We start from the raw sequence: 17,078 nt of genomic DNA on the forward strand, positions 1-17,078 counted from the left end.
ATGACGTCCAAAAAAAATGTACGTTTCCAGTCAGCCGACTGTCTTTGTTTTTCAGTCCTGATCCTAGCACCTTTTTTTCCCCAGGGTAAAGAAAAATAAAATTTACAAAAATATATACTAATCATTAATAATTTAGTCAGAAAGTATTAATGAGCGCTTTGTAATTCTAATGAATAATTTTAACAAATAAATCCTCTCAAATTAAAACTGGACAAAACTGAACGACTGATTATGCTTCAGGTGTTAAGAAAGGAATAAGCAAGTCTAATATAAACAACCTTTATGTAAAAACACAATAAAAGGACCAGGATGAGAGTCAAAAGTTCATTTCTAGATCATTCTAAAATGTCAGCAAGATCAGGTCTTTAACTTAAATTTTAACAAAGAACATGGAAAACATAAAGCAGTTCCAGAATTCCCAAGGAAAAGCCAATGTCCTTAACTGAAATACATGTAAGCATGCTTACATGACAAATAATAATAATAATCTTAAAATATAATAATCTGAGATGAAAATTAGTTCTGTAATATGTTACAAAAAAAAAAAACATTAGTCATTAAGGTACAAACTCCTACTCCTAATTATGGACAAAAGTTAATCAAAAGTCAATCACACGATACAAATTAATGATACTTAACACTGGTGGAGGAAGAACTCGGGAACACACACAAACCCACGAGAAGCTACTGGCAAGCCTTCTCATTTACCCAAACTGACCAAGCCCAAAACTTGAACCCACACTGACTGATGTGATCATGTCAGTGATCTGAAAAAATGAGTGCCACACAGGGCCCCAGTAAACAAAATTTCACACTATCATGATTCAAAGTCATGAAAATAAAACGGTTACTTAGACTGTTGTCTCCTTACAGAGTGAAGAAATACACTATCCCAACCATAATATTAAAACAAGATTTGTGTTAGTAAAACATGCATGTCCTCCACTGCAGACAAAATGTCCAAAAAGTGTAAACACATATCCGAAACATTATAACATTGTTATAATAGCATGAAAATCAACTCAGGTCACCTACATATCAATACAAATATGCCTACCAATTTTGTTAATCTAGCTCAAGCATTTTGTTTTATCAAGCTAACAAAGTTTTTGCCAAAGAAAATAATTAACAAGTGTGTAAAGAAAATAGAAAAATTTCTCGAATGCTCCTCAAATATAATCAGTGACCCATATTCTTGAAGCTTTTGTAAACACAAAACTCAAGCTCAAAAACACTCTGCAGGATTGGAGATGTAGGACAGGCCCTATATATCATCCTGTACATCACAAGAGGTGACTAATGGAGACTGAAAAAACTGGTGGCTCAGTGGTTAGCATGCTGAGATTGTAATCAAAAGGACATGGGTTCGAATCCTGCCACTGAATCAGACAAAGTCAGCATCCTTGGCATGTCCCTGGATAAGGTATAAATGCATTTAAACTAAATAATCTGTCTAACTGCTGTAAAACACCAAATCAAACTAACCTGAACAATTATGTCTAACTGCTGTAAAACACCAAATCAAACAAACCTGAACAATTATGTCTAACTGCTGTAAAACACCAAATCAAACTAACCTGAACAATTATGTCTAACTGCTGTAAAACACCAAATCAAACTAACCTATACAAAATTAGATATAATATTTTGAGTACTTATGTCATTTAGCAGGCCAATAGAATAATCAAAGAATATCCTAAAGTATTTGACAAGTCAAGCTCTATTATAATAAATGTCACATGCTGTCCAATTACAGACCTGCCAACCCTACCACGACCTTCGGAGTAACACAGTCAATATTTTTTCTTAAAACAGATAAATTTTTAGTACATTATCATATACTGCTATTGTCAAGTTAGAAAACATTCATTTGAAAGGTATGTGATCAGTCTGATGCAGCAATGGTAAATAATATGTTTAACTCAAAAGTTTGTAAAGTACCTGCAGACCTTAGGCCCCCCAAAAATGTATTTCCAGTTGGCCAACCATCCCTGGGCTTTTTTGCTGACCCTATCACTCCCCCTCTCCCCATAAAAAAATTATTTTAAAAAACTAAAAATTTAAAAAATTAATTTTTAGTGGAGGTACATTTTCTGGCATGAAAAGATATTGCAGTATAGGACTAGGTCATCCACTAATGCATACAAAATACATGACAAATTTCTTTTGTCCATGTCAAGTGCTTTTCGAATACTTGTCCAAATGAATGTCCCCGTACAGATCATGGAAAGATATATACGCCAGGACAGATGGAGAGTACTAAATTAAGATGCATTACTAACTGCAAGCAGTGTTTGCACAAAATATGTCTAGAGCTGCTTGTCAAGCCCATAATCAAGGCATTGATATAAAGTATCTGACCCTGACCACATGGTCAAAGATTTAAGCACGCATGATGTGGAATTAATTTTCTTACCTTCGTAATGATTCATCCCAAGAATGAACATAATCCATCAAGGCGTTAAGGAAACATAGCAATTTTAAAAGCTAACCAAACCTCAACTCACATATTCTATGGCTGTTAGAAGCAGTCAACAAACTACACTGACCCTGAGCTGGGTTTGTTACAAGTAGTCAACAAACAACACAGACACTGATCTGGGTTTGTTAGGAGCAGTCAACAAACAATATAGACCCTCATCTGGGTTTGTTAGGAGTAGTCATCAAACAACATAAACCCAGATCTGGGTTTGTTAGTAGTAGTCAACAAACAACTGAGACTCTGATCTGGGTTTGTTAGGAGTAGTCAACAAACAACATAGACCCTAATCTACAAGCACACTATGCAAAGGCAGATCACTGTCCATGTTGTTTACGGTGGCACATGACACATCCAAGAGCATATGTGGTAAATGTGTCAATGACAGGCACATTCCTTATTCTGTACTCAACATATTCACAAGTATATATGGTAAAAATGTAAAAGAAAGGCATTTCCCTTACTTTGGGATACTGAGTTAAGGCGCTGGGATCCAACACTGTCATGTCTTTCAACTGCACTGTCACCAATGTTTTATCTGACTGGAGAGTTACTCCTGCATTTATTCCTGCAATGAAAAGAAACTCTGTATGCATCTTAATTTTCTAAACATTTGATGATCTGACCATTTTTGGATTTTGAAAATAAAATTTAGGATCATGGTGTAATGCCATTATTATAAATTTTACAAATGCTTAATAGGCTTTACTTATTGTACAAATATGTATTGAAATATTTAAAACAGACAAAGTATTAATACAGGAATCGGATTAGCATTTTATGACTTGCATTCTATTAAAATCCAGACTTGAGGGTGCATACATGCATGCCTCCATTGCCACAACGTCCATGACTAATGACAATTTCCTCATAGTAAAAGACTACACCTAATATCTGCAAAATGAGCTTTATGTGATACAAATATTGTGATTTTTATTTTTTTTAAATGATAGGCAAGGAAGGAATATGTTGGAGTCAACACCCGACACACCTATAATATGAATGGTTGTTCCCTTTCAAGCTAGTACAGATCTCACTCTTGATGATACAATGTATCACCCAGTATAAGAAAAGGTTCTGTACATGACAGACTTGTTGATAAACTTAGCTACTATATAGTTTAAGTTCAATTTAGTGGAACTTTAAAGTTGTTAATGAATGGGATGGCCATGTCATAGCACGTATTTATCAACATGTGATAATGTCAGAGTACTTTCATATCAACACATGGTATATTCCTGCAGAAAATTAATTCTCAAATCTGGAAAACTCTGCATATTGCTGTTTTTACCTCCACACAAAGCCCTAACAAACTTTATTTCTAATTTGGACTATCCCATATATATATATACAGTAATCAGCGCCAGCTGGGTATGAGACAGCTGCGAGACTGTAACTACTTAACAGCCACCATATTGTTTACATCAACGTCCACTGCTGACAACAGACTTTCCTGGGTAAATAAGTCGGTTTGAATATTTGTTTCACTGATGTTCTGTTACAGTGATGCAGAGCCGTGATCTTCGAGACAATTACATATGCTACCTCCCTGTTATTATTAGCACACTATTAATGATTGGCCTCGAATGGACATCCGTAGATGTCTCTGTCCTGTGCCATAAAAATAAGGTACCTGCACACAGAGCTAAGTGATGTTTGACCATAAATATATGGTTCCTGCATACACAGCCAGGTGATGTCATCCATAAATATATGGCTACTGCACTAATTAATGCTAATTGCTAATTATATATTACAGTGAAAAATATTTTTTTTCTGAAGCACCAACTTTTGATGATATTGACTGCAAAGGTGCTGGAGAAGAATCTGCTACCAGTGTGTATTCTATAACTCTGTGGGGGTGGGGGTGTGCATGCATGCATGTGTGTGCGTGTGTGTGTCCATGTGTGTGGTCTGGGGGGAATTTCTCCCTCCAACTGTAAAAATGGGGCAATTTTCTAAATATAAGGAGATTAAATCAAGTAAACAAAAATGGGGCTTGAAAATATATGCATTTGGCTGGATATTTTGGCACCATCTTCAAGAAATAAGCATGAATCATGCAATTAAACTATTGTCAGACAAAGTTATTCAGATTGGTCAACCCCTGAAACTTACCCTTTATCTGAATATTTGTAAGCATGGTCTTCTCTGTGCATACAGACACTCCAAACATACTCAATGTGGCATTCACTTTGATATCTATTATATCTGGGTCCTTCACTCTGCTTTTCTCTGAAAAAATTACAACAAAATATTGTGGTCATTCACTGAAAAATCACCATTATATTGCTTCATCTATACATTACCATAATATCACTTCATCTATACAACATTTTAATCACCTATGTCAGCTTGTAAATACAACTTAAGACACATTTTAAAACTGTAGTGGGGAAAAAGACCTTGGAGCATATTGCTGTTATGTCTGTTAATGCAGGTGTCCTTTGTAATCTTTCCCAGACCGGGGGCCCGAGTGGTCTAAAGCGCTCTCCATTATGGATCACTGCCATCTCACCTCTGTCTGCATGAGGTCGAGTCATGGATTTGGCCAATGTTGGTATGTGAGAAAGCTTGCCAGCAGCTTCTCATGGGTCGTGGTTCTTTCCGGGGGTATTCCCGGGTTCTTCCTCCACCATTAATACTGGCCACCATGTATAGCCTATCGTGTGCTGAAAAATGGCGTTAAACCCCACAACAATTAATTTTTAGTGAGCATCAGAGATGCTTTTAGTAGTACAGCACGCAAGTTAAAGTCGGAACAAATCAAAGATTTCTGGGCTGACTGAGCTAAGCAAGCTTTTAAAGCTTTAGTTCATTTTTGTTGAGCAATGACATTGGTGTGCATCAGAGATGCTCAACAAAATTTTGTTTTGGGTTGGGCCAAGGCCACTTTGTTACTTCACCTAACAGGCACTTCTGTTCTGCAAGTAAAATGTCTTGCATAGGAACACAAGATCCTAATAATTCATTAGTATTTAACAAGCAAGTTTTATGAATATAATTATCTACAAAATTATAATTAACTTTGTATGTTTTTGTTTTGTGGGTTTAAGGCCATTTTTCAACACAAGAGAAACTATGGCAGCCTGTATAGCTGTCATAGAAAGAACCTGGGAAGACTCAAAAGAAGACACTGACCCACAAGCAAGTTTTCTTGAATACTCGCATTGGCAAACCCACAATGTAGCGGACATGCTAACCACATGCGGCTTTTACAAGATGAGTGTGTGTGATTCAGATTTTAAGGTAGCTTAAACAATTTTAGTCATATTGCTATGATGTCTGCTGTGTGGCAGTTTATGGTGGTGTCTAGCACAGGGGTATCATGCCACAGACATGCAACATCATATCCCACCCAGTCACATTATTCTGACATCAGGCCAACCAGTCCTAACCTTTTAATGCTGAGCGCCAGCTGCTAGTATGTATCATTTTTATAAGTCTTTGGTCTGACTTGGTCGGGGTTTGAACCAACAACTTCCTGCATCCAAAGTGGATGCTCTAACCACTTAGGTAACCAGAGCGGTATATTTCAAGATGAAAGTCAGGTCTAAAATACAATCAAACAGCTGTTAGTTTTACTATGAATTTTGATTCTGACTTTTGTCTCTCATCAGTTGATATGTAACAAAAAGATAAATATCACAGGGATAATTGTGTAAGACTATACTCATCTGTTGATATTTAACAAAAAGATAAATATCACAGGGATAATTGTATAAGACTATATTCATCTGTTGATATTTAACAAAAAGATAAATATCACTGGGATAATTGTATAAGACTATACTCATCTGTTGATATGTAACAAAAAGATAAATATCACAGGGATAATTGTATAAGACTATACTCATCTGTTGATATTTAACAAAAAGATAAATATCACAGGGATAATTGTATAAGACTATACTCATCTGTTGATATTTAACAAAAAGATGGATATCACAGGGATAATTGTATAAGACTATACTCATCTGTTGATATTTAACAAAAAGATGGATATCACAGGGATAATTGTATAAGACTATACTCATCTGTTGATATTTAACAAAAAGATGGATATCACAGGGATAATTGTATAAGACTATACTCATCTGTTGATATTTAACAAAAAGATGGATATCACAGGGATAATTGTATAAGACTATACTCATCTGTTGATATTTAACAAAAAGATAAATATCACAGGGATAATTGTATAAGACTATACTCATCTGTTGATATATAAAAAGGTGGATATCACAGGGATAATTGTATAAGACTATACTCATCTGTTGATATGTAACAAAAAGATAAATATCACAGGGATAATTGTATAAGACTATACTCATCTGTTGATATTTAACAAAAAGATGGATATCACAGGGATAATTGTATAAGACTATACTCATCTGTTGATATTTAACAAAAAGATAGATATCACAGGGATATTTGTATAAGACTATACTCATCAAATGGAACACAAGAAAATGGAATGATCACAATGATAAAGAATTTTTATGAAAACACTACTCATCTGAAAGACATCAGAGAACTTGTTTCCATCATAACAAGGACAGCCACTCTTCTATGCGAAAATAATTTCCAAGAATTCAAAATAAGACAATTTCTTCCAGTTAACTGCTGAGTGTTTAAACCATCTCTGATATTCTTAAGCAATAACAAGATCTTCAAATTAGCTTCCAATGTACACACAATGGATGCCACCTTGGCACCATTTTCAGTTAGAACAAAGTGGACATCACTAAAAGCCTTTTGGTGAAAACCCAATGTAATAACATCATCCATTCAAGGGAGAGAATAAGATGAGGAGTGAAAACAAGGTTTTAATGAGTCATACTGGATATATAACTAGCCAGGCATCATAAGAAGTCTACTGGTGAAAACAAATGTTGATATAACCATTGAGTTGGAAAGGAGTAGAAATAACATATTTTCAAGATATGCCTTTCCATTCCGGAGGAGTAGCAATAACAAGAATTTCAAGATGGCTGCCATGAGGGCCAAATGGGACTTTCTGTTGAATGATCAGCATTTAAGACCTTCAAAAGAAGTTTTCTAGTGATAACTGCATGTTAATATGACTTTCATTTCAAGCAGAGTTGGGATAAAATAATTTTGGACATGGCAGCCATCTTGGATGTCATATTGGCACCATTTTTATTTAGGACCAGCTAACATCATAAGAAGTCTTTTAGTGAAAACCCCATGTTGATATTGCCATTCAGGAGTAGCAATAACTAGATTTTGACATGGTGGCCATACTGGACTTCAGATCAGCACCATTTTCATTTAGAACTAACTAGATATCACAGGAAGTCTCTCGGTAGAACCCCATGATGATGTGATCATCCATGAAGGAGAAGTAGTGATAACAAGATTTTTTTCATAATTGCCACTGTGGTGACCATCTTGGATATCAAATCAGCATTATTTTCATTAACCACTAACCAGACATCATTAGTACTTTAGCTAAAACCCCAGGTCAATATCCAGGAGGAATAAATAGCAATAATAAGATTTTCAAGATGGCTACCATGGTGGCCACACTGGACTTCAGATCAACACCATTTTCGTTTACCACCAACAAGTCTTCTTGAAAATATCGCATGTTGATATGGCTATCCATTTAGGAGGAGTAGAGATAAAAAGATTTTCTAGATTTTACCACTGTGGCCATATAGGACTTTTCATAGGCACCATTGTAATAAAAGAACTAGACATCATAAAAAGTCTTTTAGTAAAAAGACTGTGTTGATATGACCATCTACTCAGGATGAGTAGCAAAAACAAGAGTTTCAAGATGGCCACTTTGGCAGCCATACTGAAAGTCAGAGCAGCACCATTTTCGTTTAGGACCAACTAGACCATGGAATGAATGTGTGCGTGTAATGTTTCTAGGCAACCCGCCAAGCAATTTTGGAAGAGTAGCAACAATAAACTTTTGCTAATGGATGGAAGGACACCAGATGCCAGACAACATACAATGGATGATGGACAATACAGCATCCCATAAGCTCTTCTGATCTAGACCAGCAGAGTTAAAAAAAATAAGGTTAGATAAAAAAAATAACTCCTCCAGAGCATTCACAAACTCAAACAGATGCAAGTTTGTTTTATTAATATGTGTGGACATCAAAAAATCATCAAATATCATGGTGACACTAGCTTACATACCAAGTCTAATCAAAATCTGATCTAGAATATGGTCCCTGGATTGTATACATTGTATCAAATGGATACAAGATCACCTCATGAACAAGCACAGATGTTCCAAATCTGATCAAAATCTGTTCAGATGCAAAATCATTTCACTAATAATCACACATCCATGATCTTGACAATGTAAACTTCCATATCAACACTGATCAAAATATGACCAGAAAATGAGGCTTCTAGAGTGTTCACAAGTAAGTAGATGGATGGATGACAGAGAACGGACAGTAAATGGATGGATGACAGAGAACAGACAGTGGATAACAGATGCAGAGCCAAACAAAAGCTCATCTGGCCTTTGGCCAGGTGAGTTGATAATGATAATGATAAGGAAAAAAATCAGGAATAATTTGGATACCACATCAGGTTAAATATTTCAAAACAAAATCAAAAACTGTACTTACTTTTGGTCGTAGTCTTCTTTTCAGTATCTTCCTTTTCCTTGCCTTGCTTGTCACCCTTCAATGGTGAAGAAGCCACACTTTGGCCAGTGGTTGTAGTACCTCCACTCCCTGGGGCCGAAGGGAGTTGAAGTGCTTTGGCAAACTCAAGCAGAGTGAGAATGGCTTCCTGGTGGAGAAGAATTTCTAGGGAAGCAAAGACAATGCTGATGTCCTGCTCTGTCTTCTTGTACACGGTGGCAAACTCAGGGTTGTCAGTGTTAGCCTGAATGAAGAAAAGTTATATTACATATGGCAAGTTCTTGTTGAACAACACTGAGCTTTCCTTATATGAACTACATATTTGTACATGTATCATGGATGCCCCACCAAAGTACCTGAAAACTAAATGCAGACAGCTTTGTGACAAAGTATGGACAGAAGGAAGGTCAATGATAATGCTCTACGCACTACGATTTTGGTGGTAGGGTATTAAAAGGTTGATTGAAGGACAGTATCCACACATCCCTTTGATAAATGCTGTGTATTTTATGAACAAAAAGATAAAGATTTCTACAAGTAATGACAGGATGATAAAAGTTATTGCATACAACTGCATTTCAACATTGTCTCCATCAGATGTCCACTGTTACACTAAGGAAGAATCTTTTCCTTTCAGTCATGTCTTAACCTGACACAGGGGAAAACTACATTCAGTAGAAAAAATCTCAGCATATCTGAGCATCAGACATATAATTTAATTTCCATATACTTTAATGGTAATGTCTGGCCAAATTACAATATTTTCACGGTATGACCAGTAAAATATGCTTATATTGTACGAAAATCAATAAAATCATGAAAATGATAAGCTATGAGAAGAAAAAAATCTTTTTAGATGCCCACTATTAAAATCCTGCCAAGTGAGATCTCCCACTTATAACTTCTAGTATCTGAACTGTGACAGCAATAAATAATGGTTTTAGGTTGAAGTTTTATTAATATATGCAACAGAGAATTCAAGCTACTGTGCAGAAATCATTTTAATAATTTTAATCACTGTGACCTTGAACTTTGAATAACTAGCAAAATTCCCATAGGTGTCTTCAGTGCTTCAAGTGATAGCCATTGACAAAGTTCATATGGGAAAATATGAACTCACTTTTTTCTGAAAAATACTGCACCCCCACAAGGTCGTGCAGTAATTTTCAGAAGAACTCGTTTGTACTTTCCCATACAACTGCAGACCTGCCTACCCTGATGAGTCTGTCTTAGTAAGGCAGTTGATTATCTTCCGTAAGTCTGACCAGTTTTCAGTAAAGGTAAAACAAAATATCATAAACTGCTATTGAAAAGCTAGAAAAGGTCAGTATTTGAAACATGTAGCGACGATAAACATTATATTCAACTGGAAAGTTTGTAAAGTACGCAAAGACTTTACTTAACACTATTACATGTTGCACAAACTTTAGTTTCACACACTATGCAGCTCAATGGTTTATTGCTATCTCTCAACTTGACATAATTCTTGGAAATTCTTTTTCCATTTCACATGATGACAGCAATCATATCTCTCACCACAATATGTACGTGATGTCCAATAAACGTAACTGTGTCCCTTCCAGCTTTAATTCACAAGAATCTGAATATCCCTTTTTATTCTTGTGTGTTAATTATTAACACTTTTCAAGAGGCTTATTTTCCCTTTCATCTTAAACATGCATTGCTTGCTGGATGCCATTTTTTTAAAAATTCTATAATCAACAACTTGAACATGCAGACGCTTTGCATGAACAAACAGATGCAGTATAAAGCATCTGAGGTGCTGCTTTAAAGTTAGTCTGATTCCTGAACTAATTTAACTAACTCTAATATGAAACCTGAATCCAAATCAAACACAAATCAAAACATTATCCAGATTTTTTGGCAATAATCAATTTTCCATAGTTTTTACTCTAATGCCTTAAGTACATATTTTAAGGGTAATAAGACTAAAGGCAAAATTATATGGGTTGGCAGGTCTGCAACTGCAGTAACCTATAAATACAAAATTTTAGGGGTAAATTAATACTTACCTGTTCTTCTGACATTGTTTTCAGTTTTACTATCACAAGACACCAGTTCAAAGTTAATTCCCAAAAATAAACATGGTGCCAGTCTGATGACTTAATTACTACTATCAATCAAAATATCATCCTTCTTTGAGCTGGACCAAGACTAAAATGACATCAAAACTGGGAGGGAGGAAAATTTGATAATAGTGTCTGGTAGGTATTATTTGAAGAAATTTTTTTATGTAAAAAAAATAGATTTTAACAGCAGTAATACATAACCTTTTGTTGTTATTATTAATTTGCTGACTCAGCTTTTCTGATAGTAAGATTAATCCACATGAAAAAATCAATCAGAAGTACCAACGACAGGGAGAATTTTATGCTTTTTAGGCCATTTCTTGCCCATGTGATTCAGCCAAATTGAAAAACACTAAGGCAATGTAAAGAAGTCTATGTAGATCATCTGTTACGTATATTTAATTTGCATTGTTCCTTTGTTATTTTTTTTACCTTTTTTATTTCATTATCTGCTTTGAGTAACGTGACAGCGTATCTTGTAGTTTACCTTGTTAAAATGAGTGTCAATCATGTAAACAACTGTTATTGAGTGAGGACCATTATCTTAAGCTGAGTCAAGGACATTGGATGTTTTTTAAATAGCTAGACTACATGACGAATGTCATGTTTTATTGTGATTTTGGTGATGGACTTTCTAATTATAACTAAGATCCTTCTAGAACAATGTACTTTTGTCCCTATCCGGGATCTCTTTTTGCATTTTAGTTTAATATACAAATCTTGTTTATTTGAAAATTAGTAATTTGTGCTGTTAAGATCTTAGCAGAATCAATTGTATTATTGTTGTGTTCAGTAGTTCATTTGGGCTAGAATTTATTTCTTCAAATTATTTAATTCAAGTGATTCTTCTCTGGGAATACAAAGTGCTCTTCCAAAATAACATTATTGACAAAAAAATACTTGAATTTATACTGAAATTTCAAAAAAAGACATATTCTTGGATTGTAAAGACTGTTGGTACATCACCAGGATATGGACCACTACATGCACATCAACACTTTCAGAGGTGGATTTTGGATTTCCACTAAAGTTTACTCAGAACTTTAATTCTTAGGACTTGTTTCTGTAATTCAAAGATAATTTGGGATTTAATTCGCAATAAAGTAAGTTTTTTTTTAAATTTACATTTTTCACATTGTATTCTAGGGAAATAAATTATTTGTTGAAGTTTACAAAGCTTGTTGCTTCTCATTCTTTTTTATTACTTATTTTAAAGACCAAAGAGTCATAATACATCCTGAATAAAAAATTATAACCCTGCCAAAGACGAGACTGTCTTGAGCACAGATGTGATTGAGACTGTGAGTTTCCATTTGTTCTGTGACTACCACAGACAAACGATTCTTAATCAGAAAGCTGGATTGGCAAAGAAGGGAGAATGAATTATAGCTGCCATTGATTCTTAAGCAAACAACTTCCATAAAAAAGGCATCAAATTCATTAATTCTCCTTGATGAAAAAGAAGGAAGACTGTCTTTAAGGTAAGGTCTTCAAATGAAACCTCACTCAAGCCTTCATAAGGTTATTTAGACAATGACCAAAGAACACAATGAAACCTCACTCAAGCCTTCATAAAGTTATTTAGACAATGACCAAAGAACACAATGAAACACAATGAAACCTCACTCAAGCCTTTATAAGGTTATTTAGACAATGACCAAAGAACACACTGAAGGTTCTATCAAGACATTAAAGAATGTGAGACTGGTCTCTGAAATTGAATAGTCTTGATAAAATCAGAAAGATGGGAGTTTCAACCTAATGTGGATCCCAAAGAGAACTTCAGGGTACTGGATATAAATGCTCTACAGCAATAAACAGTGGACACTAATTAGTCATTTTCTTTAAAAATATGTAAGAAAATCTGCATTGTGGCCAAAGGAGGTAAATCGGATCATTCTGTTCAAATCTCTCTGCAGGATGGCCAAAGGAGGATGATCAGGTCAATGTGTTCAAGTGTCTCTGCAGTATGGCCAAAGGAGGATGATCAGGTCAATGTGTTCAAGTGTCTCTGCAGTATGGCCAAAGGAGGATGGTCAGGTCAATGTGTTCAAGTGTCTGTGCAGGATGGCCAAAGGACGATTATCGGGTCAATGTGTTCAAGTGTCTCTGCAGGATAGCCAAAGGAGGTTGATCGGGTCAATGTGTTCAAGTGTCTCTGCAGGATGGCCAAAGGAGGATGATCAGGTCAATGTGTACAAGTGTCTCTGCAGGATGGCCAAAGGAGGTTGATCGGGTCAATGTGTTCCAGTGTCTCTGCAGGATGGACACTGTCAGTTACTCCTCCCACAAAGTTATCACTATGTGAAGCTACGGTAACCAGGGTTTTAGCATTGACCTCCAAAACTTCAAGTGACCTTATGGAGATGTGATTCTGGATCCAGATCCCCATCAATATGTCTACTTGGGATGCTCCCAAATCCAGGGCAGTAGCTTAAGGGTCAAGCAATGGAATCCACATGTAGCTAGACACTGAACGATGGAGCAGCAGCATACAAAATGTGTCAGACCAACTCCTTTTCTGTCTGGCTGCCTCTTACCCTTGTATTACATTCTGTGTTATACCCTTCACCAAAGCTGAGTGGTGAAGCAATGATTTATCTAAATTCACCCCAAACTCTCTCCAAACTGGAGAGGATTCTTGTGTATGAGCACCAAAGTAAAACTTAGATTTGAGGGAAGAAGTGGTAAATCAAATGTCAATACATATTCATACTTCTTCATCTTTCATCACCTGACCATTTGAGTGGCACTGAGATGGAGACACTAGAGCTCAATGGCAAGGTGTAATAGGACTATCCCTTTCCTTCTCACTCATTTAAAGAGATTGGTGATGACCTCTTCATGCAGGAGATGAGTTGTATTCCTCCTCAATTTCATTTGATAATGAAGCAGGGGGAGATGGGGAGGACCTATGGCCTGTCCAGTTCACCAACCAATAAGACCATGGGTAATTAATATTTGGGGCTATGAAAGAAAAAGGAGGCATTCCTGACTCTACCCCTGGTGGTACAAGTCACCAAGTCCTGTTAGGATTGAACAGTAACATAGGGAAAGAGGAAGATTTTGATTTGGACCCTATCCTAACAGGGGACCACATCCAGTTTAACAAAGACAATAACCTGTAGATTAAGTGCAATGCCCAGTGATCTGACAATTGACCAGTTCTAGATGACCAGTAATCTGGGTCATGTGCCCATTCAGATGACCAGAGGTCAGTGATGAGAAATATATGTCTAGTGACCACAGAGTTAGAAGTTAATAAAATTCTGAAATTTTAGGTTTTATCTTTTTTTCAGGGTTTCTTAATATTTATTTTTAGGTTCAAGGCCCAAAGCAGTTACAAGATTATCTCCGTGGTGATTATGACATTTACTAAAAATTAAATAAAATATCAAATGATTGGTAGAATAAATGATCAGATGTCTTTAATTTGCATAATTAATGTTCTTTCTTCACCACTAAGCCATCCTAACAAAAATCTGTGTACAAAGAAAGCATTTTTCATGGGGTCAGGGTAGAGCCTTTCACAATCTCAATTTTTTTATATTTTTTTTTATTTAGATTACCGTCACTATTTTTGGCTTTTAAGTTTCTAAGGTCAAAATACAGTTGAAGGTTTTGGGGGTTTTTTTTCAGGTTGACTTCTAAAACTGAGACCAGCATTCATCATACACTGGGTAACTTGCATTTTTGGCCCTGCAAAGTGCATGGTGCCTAAATCCAGAAAACTGATGTTGGGTATTTGTTGCAATGCCTGCTGACTAGCACACAGTGACTAGTGACCTGACCATAGATCAGTCAGGACCAGATTGAAGTGGAACTGTCTCATGGGTACTGCCACACTTTCATGAACCCAAAAGTGCCACTGATCACTCCCAAGGTTGAAAGAGGACTACCGAACATGAAGATAAGGATGATGCAACTCCCTTTCTGCCAGATGTCACTCCTCATCATATGAAAAAGCACAAAAAAGAAACATCCATCTTTGTCAGTCCACCTAGCACATGCCAAGCAGGTAGGGTAAGTGTCTCCATGAGGCCAAATTTGCCAACTCCTTCTGATAAACAGCAAGCCTGAAAGCAAAATATAAAAAGAAACAACCGGAACAAATATGTAGAGGGTAATACCTACCTTAACACTGGTTACTAATGAGGGGATATTAATGCTGAAACACTGCTTAGCTAGCATGCTGTAAAAGAACCTTGAAATAAACAAAAAGGGACTTGGACATAATGTCACACATGTAAGGGCTGGGGGTAAAAAGGTCAAATGCAACACAGAAACAGATATGATAGTTGGCAATTGTCCCCAAAAACACCAGAAATAGCAGAAACCTTTAGAGAAACAAGATAACCATTGATTCCAATGGAAAGAAGGAAGATATTCCAAATGACTTAAGTGTCTAAGGCATTTGACTGGAACCAGGTAATTTTTTCTTGTATGCCTCAAATTATTCATTAAAAGAGGGAATTAACCCCCAGTTGGGTAATAGACCCAGGGAAGATGAAAGCAACATAATAAAAACAGGCATTACTTGGATTAAAATTCAACAATTCAAAGTCAAGATGTCTTGTAGAAACCAAATTTATAAGGTTTGGTTTTTGTGGGTTACATGCTAATTTTCAGCACATGATAGGATATACAGGGTGACCAGTATATTTGGTGAAGATGAACCCAGGAAGACCCTGGGATGAAATAACAACCCATGGAAGCTACTGGCAACCTTTCTCACATACGCACATTGGTTAAGCCGAGACACCACTCAGCCACTAGGAGCCCCCAAATGGCTTAAGGAAGGAAGGATGGATGGATGGATGGATGGAGGGATATGATTACTCTAATATGAATCGTACAAGAAAAGTGTTCACTGCCATGACGATCCCAGTGCAACACTAAATAGACAGACAAACAGATGGACATACATTCAAGGTTATGCATAAAAAGGTCTAACTTGCTGTCCAGGCCTTTACTAACTTCAAGATAAATAAGTCAGCAAATAAAAAGGCCTAACTTGCTGTCCAGGATTTAAATAACCTTGAGATAAGTAAGTCAGCAAATAAAAAAGCCTAACTTGATGTCCCAGCCTTAAATAATTGAGATAAGTAAGTCAGAAAATAAAATGGTCTAACTTGCTGTCCAGGCCTCTACTAACCTTGAGATATGTAACCATCAGCAATTTTCCATTGTTGTCTTCTACCAGTGGAGTGTTTATCAGATTCACAACCGTCCTAGATTCTGCGGCTGCAAGAGCATTGAACATTCATATGATAAGAAATTTATATGAAGTCCAAATATATGAGTTAGTGCCAGGTAATAGAAAAAACAAAACCTTTTACATTGTAGTTAGCCTGACCACAGCCAATGCCAGGGGTATAGCATGAACTTGTCAACATTTAGTACTAAATAACTAAATAATGTACACTGAGTCCTGTATAAAATAACTAAAACTTTACAATGTTATTTTGTACAAAAAAACCTTATAGTTTGTACAAATTAACATTTATTATAAATTGTACAAAATAACTATGTTCTGCTCTTCCTGCAAGGTGTAGGAATATTAAATCAAAGTATTGAGAATACTGATGGATTGAAATTTTACTAAAATAATATTTAAATATGTTGGGACAGAATACATGTATATTGTCCACACTAACCCTTGACTGTCCTTGACCTAATGAGCTTTGCCAAGGTATCAGAAACTGAAACCATGCAGATGGGAAATCAGCGAATTAACACACATTCAAACTTAGATACATCAAAAGTCTTAGCTTTCATGAAACAGACATAGGAACTTGTGTGTGTGTGTGTGTGTGTGTGTGTGTGTATTATTCAGAAAATAGTTTGTTGTGCCACATCTTCTCTACC

The 17,078-nt window shown here is 36.0% G+C and overlaps 1 protein-coding gene across 6 annotated transcripts in view; it reads right to left on the reverse strand.

The window, feature by feature from the left end:
• Nucleotides 1-17,078, reverse strand: part of LOC149792919 (intermembrane lipid transfer protein VPS13A-like) — a 345,749-nt gene that overhangs the window by 215,021 nt on the left and 113,650 nt on the right. For all 6 annotated transcript variants that reach the window (XM_089966749.1, XM_089966747.1, XM_089966746.1 and 3 more), the window contains 4 exons: nucleotides 16,366-16,454; nucleotides 9,103-9,364; nucleotides 4,598-4,714; nucleotides 2,944-3,047 (listed from right to left, as the gene is read on the reverse strand). In XM_089966749.1, the coding sequence (XP_089822875.1) occupies nucleotides 2,944-3,047; nucleotides 4,598-4,714; nucleotides 9,103-9,364; nucleotides 16,366-16,454 (572 nt within the window). The remainder of the gene's footprint in view (nucleotides 1-2,943; nucleotides 3,048-4,597; nucleotides 4,715-9,102; nucleotides 9,365-16,365; nucleotides 16,455-17,078) is intronic.

Source organism: Sinohyriopsis cumingii, chromosome 8 (assembly GCF_028554795.1).
Source record: "Sinohyriopsis cumingii isolate HCF-2022 chromosome 8, ASM2855479v2, whole genome shotgun sequence".
NCBI classification, from domain to species: domain Eukaryota; kingdom Metazoa; phylum Mollusca; class Bivalvia; order Unionida; family Unionidae; genus Sinohyriopsis; species Sinohyriopsis cumingii.